The 10,299-nt window shown below is 42.4% G+C and overlaps 1 protein-coding gene across 1 annotated transcript in view; it reads right to left on the bottom strand.

Moving 5' to 3' along the window:
- Positions 1–206: 206 nt before the first annotated feature.
- The window catches only part of Barx2 (BARX homeobox 2), a 76,806-nt gene continuing 66,713 nt past the window's right edge, over positions 207–10,299 (bottom strand). The window contains exon 4 of the mRNA XM_070038094.1: positions 207–1,193. Within this exon, the coding sequence (XP_069894195.1) occupies positions 927–1,193 (267 nt within the window). The 3' untranslated portion in view covers positions 207–926. The remainder of the gene's footprint in view (positions 1,194–10,299) is intronic.

Genomic DNA, 10,299 nt, shown 5'->3' with positions numbered 1-10,299 from the left:
GACTTTCTGCCCAGGCTGGCTTTGAACCTCCATCCTCAGATCTCAGCCTCCTGAGTAGCTAGGATTATAGGCGTCAGCCATGAGCTCCTGTCCCTGTCCCAACCTTTGACGTTGTGGAAGGGAAGGCTGGTGAGCCTGGCTAGCTCTTTCTAGAGGACCGTCTCCCAAAGAAACAAACCACTCCATCTTTTTGTTTTGTTGAAAGATTTATTTAATTAAAAAATAAAAGTTATCTTAACAACATCTGCATTTGCAGCTTCAGGGTTGGCAATTGAATGAAACGAGAAGAACAAAGCTTATCAGTTCTTGGGTCACCTGACCACCTTATAATGGGTACAAAGGCACACGTCTCCAAACACATAAGATTCAGAAACATTCCTAATCACACACAACTCCCTTCTTCCAACTCCTTTTTTTTTTTTTTTGCCCATCCTTACTAATCCTTCCCCCCCACCCCCACCACAACAAAAACAACAAAAACCAAAACTATTAAATTCTCTTTTAAACACTACAGAAATAAGTGCTGAGTCAGCAAGGAGCCTGGGCAGGCTGCCCAAGCATCACCACCTCTCTCTACCTTGGTGACTGGCTTGCCCAGAGGGTGGCAGGCAGGGAGGGAGGAGAGTAAGCCACCATTGCCGACCAGCACAACACTGAAATTATAGGCAGGCTGCTTGTATCCTACCCAACAGCTGTCATCTGAACTGAGGCAGTTATCTCCAAGGTGCCATCTTCCTGCATCTGTGGCTAATACAGCCTTCCAGGAAGAGAAAGGCCCAAGGCAAGCAAGTGCTCATCTAACCTTTGGAGACTGGTAGATCTTCTCCCCAAGCTTGCCAGACTATTACAGGTTTCCTCCCTTGAGTCTCCCTACCTTCTTTCTTCTCCCTCTTTCCCAGTCTCCCCTTTCCCCAGATAACTTTATTTTAGCTTAGTGGTGGGGGTTCAGAGGAGGGTACTGGTGACTCCTGGGGCTGGCCTGATGGCTCTGCAGCCTCCAAGGGCAGGTCACAGGCTTTAGATTCCTGGGCCTCACAGAGCCTCTCCTGTCCCTGCAAGGGCTCTAGGCATTCCTGGCCTTGGGCTTGATTGTTCATCTTCTCTTCAGCTTCAATCTCTTCTGATGTGGGGATAGAGTTCTTCTTGGGGCGACCTTTAGGTTTTGTGGGTGCTTCCTGTCCACCTTTAAGAACCTATGTGAGAAAAAGACAAGTTGTTGAGTCTAAAAACAAACTCCTCCCTTTTACTTTCCCAGTCCCCAGGTTCAACTTCCCACAGCATTTAAATCTTCTGAGCAGTGAAGTTACAGGGTGTGGCCTAAAGTATTCTCAATCCTTCCTTCCCCTGTGGTGTGCAAAGATAGCTTCACCCATGCTCTGGATACTTTTAGTCAGTTTGGTATTTAAAAATATAAGCATTCAAAGCTCAACTTCAGGAAGAAAAGAAGTGAAAATTAAGATGTTCGTGTGATAACTATGATGCTAACAAATGAAAGTAAAGTAATATTTATAGCAAGCAAGAGAACATTTAAACAACATAGTCTAAAAGTGTAATGGGTGCCACCTTTTTGAGACAATCCAAGAATTCCAATCAAAAGCTTTAAAATGTGCATACCACTTCCATAGACACAGAGATTCCCTAGGATGAATCCTCAAAACTGATCTAAGAATGAAACAAAGGTTAATCTGCAAGAAAGTATTCACCTCAATATTGTCCAATGTTCAAATCCCAGTACTGCCAAAAAAATCTTTGTATGTGTTTCATAATAGCAAAAGTTTTTTGAGGGGTACTCAAAAGGTTTAGCCATGTAATTGGTCAGATAATTATAGTACATCCCAAAGACAGAATACTAGATAATCATTTCAATTCTTAGAAAAGAGTGTTTGCCAGGTGCCAGTGGCTCATGCCTGAAATCCTAGTTACTCAGGAGGCTGAGATCTGAGAATCACAGGTCAAAGCCAACCCCGGGCAGGAAAATCCATGAGATTCTTTTTTTTTTTTTTTTTTTTTTTTGGTCGTGGGGCTTGAACTCTGGGCCTGGGCACATTCCCTGTGCTCTTCAGCTCAATGTGAGTGCTCTACCACTTGAGCCACAGCACCACTTCCAGTTTTCTAGTGGTTTCTTAGAAATAAGAGTCTCACAGAGTTTCCTGCCTGGGCTGGCTCTGAACTGTGATCCACAGATCTCAGCCGCCTGAGTAGCTAGGATTACAGGGGTGAGCCACCCGGCACCTGGCGTGAGATTCTTATTTCCAATAAACCACTCAGAAAACCAGAAGTGGCACTGTGTTTCAAGTGATAGAGCTCTAGCCTTAAGCTGAAGAGCTGAGGGACAGCGCCTAGGCCCAGCGTTCAAGCCCCATGACCAACAACAAAAAAAGAAAAAAGAAAAGAAAAGATAGTGTTCAATGACATGGGAAATATTATGATAAATATTTTTATAAAAAGAAGAATATTATACAACATAATCCAACTCGGAAGCTAGATACCTATTAACCTAGTTTGCACTGTCAGGTTCATGGATCTTTTCTCTTTTTCTGTTTTATTTCTGTATTTCTAAATTTTCCATAAGCATCATGGCTAAATATTTCTATATCAGGTTTAAAAAAGTCTTATAAAAATATATTGTCTTCAAAGTAATAGTAGAAAGTATTCTGGTTGTATAGGTAGGAAAACTAGGTTAAATTCCATGCCCTAGCACTTTTTCAACTTGGTCTTTGAGAAAGCCTTTTATAGAGGTAGATTATTTTCCTAATCTGTAAAATGGGAAGAGAGTGAGGGAAAACCAGCACATATCAGACTGAGTAGGCCAAGAACTGGTCCTGAGTAGCGTGGCTTTCCTCTACTCAGAACATACTTCTGCCTGGTTGACTGCTTTTGAAAACCTTCCCCAAGTCAGTCAAATTCTTTCCTCCATGTACCTCAGGAGCGCTTTTCAAAATGTTGTCACTACATGTTTACTGGCCCTGCCCCTCCCACCAAGTCCCTGCACGTAGCAGGCGTTTGACAACTGTTATGGCATGAACTAACTTTTCTCAATAAACATTTCCAGAGAGCTGAAGAAAGATATAAAGCAGGCAAAAGAACTGCACCCCAAATGGCCTTTGCTGATGTCAATGGACTTAACACATTTATCGTCACAATTTGTGATCTACACAAGAATCCCATGAAGAGGCAGGGTTATTATTTGAGTATTTATATTTTATTTAGACTGTAACAGGGAGTTCTTTCTCCATTGGCTCCAAACCCTGGCTCAGTATAGGTGGTTTTCCTGGATAACTAGGGCTTTGGGAGGACTTGCATTAAATGGAGAAGTAGGGGGTGGGAAATATCTTTGCTACTTATATACTGTGCTAGTATGATTTTATATCTCTGTGGCAAAATATTTGTGATCATCCAATTGATATGAAGGAAAGGTTTATTTTGGCTCATGATCAGTTGACCCATTGCTTTGGGCCATAGTGAGGCAGCACATCACATGGTAGGAGTTTGTGATGGAGGAAGCTGCTCACCTCATGGTGGCCAGGAAGCAAAGAGAAACAGGAAGAGGCACAATCCCCAATGGCCTAACTTCCTCCCCCTAGGTCCTACCTTTTAAAAGCCCCTTTGCCTCCCCAAAGTGCCACAGGATAGAGACAAATTTTTCAACACATGGGCCTTTGAGGAGCATTCCATATCCAAACTGTAGTATATACCTACACTTATCCTCTCTGTTTGCACAAGAGCTCCTTGCAGGAAAATTCTACACTGTTCCTATAAACATCTAATTGCTTGTAGCTTTCTCTATAGTCACTGCATATTCATTAGCACTTCCTCTAATAGCAGCAAAGGATCTCCAATGCTAAACTTTAAGAATGACTATATTTACTCATCAAATTATAGTTCTTTTTTATAAACAGCGGAGACATAATTTACATATATATCTTCTATTGAAAGCACACCATTCAATGACTTTTCCAGTCACAGTGTTGGGTAACTTAACACTACAGAGAGGTTTCAGAACACTTCATCATGCTCAGTGGAACTCCTATAGTCATTACCAGCCCCTCATTGTTTCTCTCCAAATCCTTATCCTCCACCACCAGTGTACTTTTATTCTTTATAGATATGCCTCTTCTGGACATTTCATGTAAATGGAATCATAATTATGTGGACTTTTATGACTGGTTTCTTTCATTTGGGATAGGGTTCTCCAGGCTTGTCTATGTTGTAGCATATACCAGAAAACAGCCTTCATCTAATGCATATACCACATTCTTATTGGGCATTCACTGGTTGTCGGGCTATCTTCCACCATTTAGCCATTATAAATAATGGTGTTATAAATAGTGATGTGTGAGTATCTCTTCACATCCTTGCTTTTTACTTCTTTTGGACCCAGAAATGGAATTGCTGGACCAAATGACAATTCTATGATTAACATTTTTGAGGAGTGTTTTTTCCAAAGCATCTGCCCCATTTACATTCCAGTCAATAATATGGGAGGATTCCACATCTCCACATAGTCACCAAACACTTGCAATTATCCCTTCCTGATTACAGCCATCATAGCAAGAACAAAGTGGGTTCTCACTGTGGTTATGATTGGCATTTTCCTGATGAGTAAGCAAGTTCAGCATCTTTTCAAGCACTTCTGGCCAGTTTATTGGAAGAAAGTCTTGTGCTGTAAGAGCTCTGTAGGTTTTCTGGATACATGTTCCTTATTATATAGAAGACTTGGCAAATATTTGCTCACATTTCATGGGGTTGTCTTTTCACATTTTAAATGACATCCTTTACAGCACATAAGGTTTGAAATCTAACTTGATTTTTCTCTTCTTGCACATGCTTTTGGTGTCATTTCTAAGAAGGATTTTGTCTAATCCCAAGTCACAAATACTCAGATTTTCATCTATGAGTTGTTATAGTTTGGGTCTGTGATTCATTTTGAGTTTTGTGTGCAGATGTGCAGAAGACCATATATTCTTCATAAAACACTTCCTTTCAGCTATGAATCTGCTCTGTCTGTTAGAATCCATGCTGAGAGCTAACACAGACGTATAAAGAGACCTTTAACAAGGGCTAGACAATGACAGAAACCACCTGTGGGGGGAGAGATGCCCTGTACTTTTCAGGTAAGTCAGTATCTGATTTTGATTCCAGTGTGAGCACAGGCTTTTGAAAGCACATGAAGGTGCCAAGATGGAATTTCCATGTTGAAAGCCGCTCCACTGGGTATGAAAGAGGTTATACAAAAGTGTGTTGTCCCATGTAGTAATCAAGCTAGAAAAGGGCAGGTCTAAGGAAGCCACCTAATTGGCAAAAGAAAGTCCAGCCCAGCAATTAGAGAACACCACCCACACAGCTTGGATCAGCCCCACCTGGCTATTTTCCTACAGCATGAAAAAAAAAATCAAAACAATCAGACCATTTTCTAAATGGAATAATACATTCCAATGCAAGCAATAATTAGGAGATAACTACTCTCTTGGCTGCTTTCCCCATCGACCTCTGGCCCCCTGCCTCCCAGCACACCTGAGACATGCAATTATCCCATAGCCTCTCTGCACCAGCAGCGATCGTCTCACATGCACTCTGTGGCCTTGCTCCTCTCAGGGGTTCTTCTCTCTATCATTCCTGCAGCCAAGGTGTCCCCTTGGTCCAGAGAGGCCGGACAATCCATTGCAACAGAAGTCTATAATACTTCTCTTTGTCTCTTGGCACCTCACAAGCTGTCTCCTGAAAAGCCCTCCTCTGAACTCTAAAACTAGATGTTCTCGTTGTTCTGTTGTTGAAAGTAACCAGATAGAGCCCTTTGCTTCCTTCTCAAGGTGCAGACTGTAGACAGGCATAGAGCGTGAATTATGGGGTATCAGGGCAGGGAGACCATCTCAAGTAGTGTCTGTGTCCCTCACTTTTCAGACCAGAAACAGCAGACAGAAAGAGTTGTCAAGATCCAAAACCAAGCCAAGTACAGCTGGGATTTAGACGCCAAACCTCTGGCCATTTGAATCCAGAATTATGTTCTGTATAAATTGTGAAGGACGTGGTTTTCTTTTTTATTGCTCTTACTTACCTGCAATAACTCAACCTTCCCACAGATTCAAAGCAGAGTCAGAAACTGAGGTGATTTTGCCTCTCTCTTTCTTCCTGTGCCCCTATATTCCCTTCCCTTGTCCTTCCTCCCTCTCTCCCTCTCCCTCCCTTTTTCCCTCCCTCCCTCCCTCCTTTTCTCTCTCTCTAACAATGAAAGCCACCTAACTGATGACAGTTTCTGCAAAGCTGATTCTCCAGCATGAATTTCCTCCCAGGACGTTAGACAATTGTCCCAATTGGAAGACAGAATACACCCCAAACAGGACCCAAATGCCAAAGCTCTGACCAGGAGCAAACATCAGGCTAAGACTGTTCTTAGCCAAAGAGATGCTCAGGGTCCCAGAAACCTATAGAACTCACTTTCAGCTTATCTATGTTGACCTTCAAAAGTTGGAATTCTCTGGAGACATAGATTTTGGTGAATAACAATAGCAGTAGTAATAATAATAATTACTATTATAAAAAGGTAATAGCATTCCTCATTTGCATCCTGTGTGGCAAACACTATTCTCAATATTTCATAGATTATTTCAGTCAGCTGGGCACTGGCATCTAATGCCTATAATCCCAACTACTCAGGAGGCTGGCATCCAGTGGATTGTGATTTTAAGCCAGACTGAGCAGAAAAGTCCAAGAAATTGCCTCTCTAATTAACTAGTAAAAATGCCAGGCTAGAAGCATGGTTCAAGTGGTAGAGTAGACAGCCAAACAAGGAGGCCCTGAGTTCAAAGCCCCAGTACCAGAAAAAAAGAGGAGGAGGAGGAGAAGGAGGAGGAAGAGGAGGAGGAGGCAGCAACTCAGATAACAAATCTATAAAGTATATGCATAATGAGGCACATAGAGGTTTAGTATAACCTGTCCAGAATTATACAGACAACAACTGGTAACTTGCTATCTGGAGACTATTAAATCGAAAGCTAAAGTTGTTGCTTGGTGTGTGGCCCACCTAAATCCTGTGAGTGGGAGAGGAAGTTGGTATCCATTTGCATGCATCCCCTCACCAAAGAGAGCTGTGTTTGAAAGATGAAGACCACTAAACAGTAATAAGCGGTTTTCAGGCTATTTTTACAAAACACGGTGTTTCTTACTGGAATGGAAGGCAACAGAACTGGAATAAAGGGTGAGCATCCCATCTCCCCATGCAAGAAGAAATTTACTCAGCCCGCTATAAGTTACAAAGCTGACCAGTCAAAACTCGTCAGAGATGCTATCTGGGCTTTGGCAACATTGTCTTTTGCAGCCTGTGAATCAGTCTGAGAATCAAGTGCTAATCTTTTTTCCAGTTCCAATTAGGTTACTAGCCCTGAGACATCCTTATGTTACCCAATTATCTTTTTCTTTTCCTCTAGTACCTGAAGAGATAACCTTGAAAGAGTTTTACCAGGAAAAATATCTATGAAGCAATAAGGCCCTCAACAATGCCTTGTTGTTTTGAGGGAATTAGAATTCAACAGTCCCTCACTCCATCTTCAAGTTCTCAAGTCCTTCTCACCCCTACACACACGCTTGTGTTCCCCTCTTTCTACCTGCAGTTCCATTGCCACCCTCAGCTGTACACATCCATTAAGGGCAGGTTACATGGTTCTTCCTCTAGGAAGCTTTCCCTTCTCTGTTCTGATGTGGAACCCTGTACATTCTCTACTCCTGTCCTGGCTCCTCCATCTAATTATATTTTAGGTCCATCTTCCCTACTTAACTTGAGTAGCTTTTTAATGATCTGTTGTTTTGTTGGGGGTTTTTAGGTCCACTGGGGTTGAAACTCACAAACTCCTGTTGCCTGGGTCTATTTACTCAGCTGGTGCTCTATTACTTAAACCATGCCTCCAACTCAGCTTTTTGTTGGTTAACTGGAGATGGAATCTTAAGGATTTTTCTTCCTGGGATGGCCTCAAACTGATCTTCACACCTCAGTCTGGTAAGTAGCTAGGATTAGGCTTGAGACACACGCCAACAGCTAATTTTATTTTTTAATGGCCAGATTCCTACCTTTTCATTATAGCACTATTGCCTGATGAAACTAAGTTCTCCATAAATGCTTGCTGTTGTGAATTACAAATTTGGCCCTTATCTTTCCTGCATGGACCTGAATAATGATTGACCTAGAACATTCTCGGAGGTTAAATCTGCTGAGTTACTTCCATTTTGATTTATATGGCATTGATAACCATCAAGAGCCAGCCCACAACTGTGCCAGCAGCACCATGGCTGGGGGAAAAACAAGTGACATCAGAAGCTAAGGCGCATGCGTTGTCCCACGGTCCTGGGCGGGGCAGGCTGAGAGGGTTGGCTGTCAGTTTGTGAATCATCTGACTCATGAAAAGATTGCTGATAACCAACTGAAACAATGCCTCTGCTGCTCTAGAGACATTGATTTTGAGGGCGATGATTGACGAGGAAGGAGGTGGGTGGTGGAACTTGCACAGAAAGCATTGAAGGGACTTGCCCAAAATCAACCAGGGAGGGGCAGGCATGGGAATGCAGCCCAGCATTTCTCACTCCCAAATCTGCTTCCTTCAGAGAACAGTTCCCCCAAAGGTTTTCAGCTGAAGCTTCATCTATGCAGCACGGCAGATTTGAGAATGATTATCTATATAAATGGATCTCAGTCATCTTTCAGTTTTAACTTGCTGCTACCTTCCTCACTCATTGTCTTTCTTTTTTTTGAAGTGTTGAGGTTTGAACTCAGGACCTTGCCCTGGCTAGGCAGATGCTCTATCACTCGAGGCACACCACCAGTCCTCTCCTCTGAACTCTTACGGGATGGTCAGTCATAATAAATGAACAAGCTTTTAGTCAGAATGGGCTCCTCAGCTACCTGTTGGCCTTTCTCTATCTGGATCCTAGATTCCATCCAATAGGCCATATTTTATTTCATTACTTCTTGTGGTGCCAAAGATATGTCATGGTTCATAGGAAACTCTAAGTAAAAATTTGTTGGTTCATGCAATATGTGATTGTCATACATGTAACCTCATCTCTGCCTTACTTGGAGAGGTATTTGTGGACCAGTCAACTCCCCAGGAAAACCCTTCCCTCAAGGGTCAGGGCCTCCCAGAAGGAATTCTAACTTCTGTTTAGGAACTCCTTTCTGAAAACCAAATCACTGCTACTTCTTGACTTTTTCTATTTTTTCCTACCAATATTCATTTATGATTTACTTATTTATCCTTTCTAGCATGTGATAACATAGAGCGTCCATGTTATGGTATAGATTTGAAAGGCATACAAATTGAAGGTCTGGTCCCCAGTGCAGCAATGCTCAGGAGGGTGGGAGGAAATTTGGGGAAGTAAGTGGATCATGAGGGCTCTAACCTCACCAACCAAGAGATCCAGTCCATTGGTGGACTTTGGGGAGATGATGAAAACTTAAGGGGTGCGGCCTAGCGTTTGATGCTGTTATCTGGTACCGATGCCTCTCTCTGTCACTCTTGGTGTCTCTCTCTCTCTCTTAACTCTCCATCTCTCTCCTTCTCTGTCTTCTCTGATCCCCACATGATGCTTTGCCTCCCTGTAGGACCTACAGGCCCAGTAGCAAAAGAACCAAGTAATCCATGTCCAGAAGCTTCTGAAACTACAAGTCAAAATAACACTCCCCCCCCCTTTAAGTTGATCTGTCTCCTATATTCCCCCCCACACACTTAACTTGATCTGTCTCATATATTTTACCACCATGGTAGAAATCTGGCCAATATAAGCAAGAGTTTAAGGTTTAAGAAAAAGAGCAATAGATAAAACCACAATCTGAGAAAAGTCTCTTTCCACTGACTTTTTTCCTAAAAACTGAGGAAGAGGAGCATCTCAGAAACTCAATTGAGGTAGAAAACATCCTATTCCAGCCCTCAATAACCAGGAAATATGAGCCTGTGATAGGAAAGCTTAGCAAATCAGAATGTTGTTGTGAGGAAGGTATGGCATTCTTGGTCTATACAGAAGGAGAAAGAGCCAATGAGATCCAATGAAGTTGTGAGAGACTCATGTGGGATGATGTTGGGTACTACTTTCATACTGGAAAGAGGAGGGGAAAGGAGGTAAAATGGTATATAACCACAATATAACTACTTGAGAAGCAGAGATTGAGAGGATTGTTGCTCAAGGCCAGCCCAGGCAAAAAAAATCCCATCTCAGTAAGCAATCTGGGTATGATGATGACCCATATGTAATCCCAGCTACAAGGGGAAGGAGTAGGTAATGGAATCACAGTTGGATTCTGACCCTGGGCAAAGT

This window comes from Dipodomys merriami, unplaced genomic scaffold, assembly GCF_024711535.1.
Source record: "Dipodomys merriami isolate MVZ:Mamm:240054 unplaced genomic scaffold, mDipMer1.0.p SCAF_29, whole genome shotgun sequence".
NCBI lineage: Eukaryota > Metazoa > Chordata > Mammalia > Rodentia > Heteromyidae > Dipodomys > Dipodomys merriami.
Note: the sequence above shows the minus strand (reverse complement) of the source record. Positions and strands in the feature narration are given on the sequence as shown.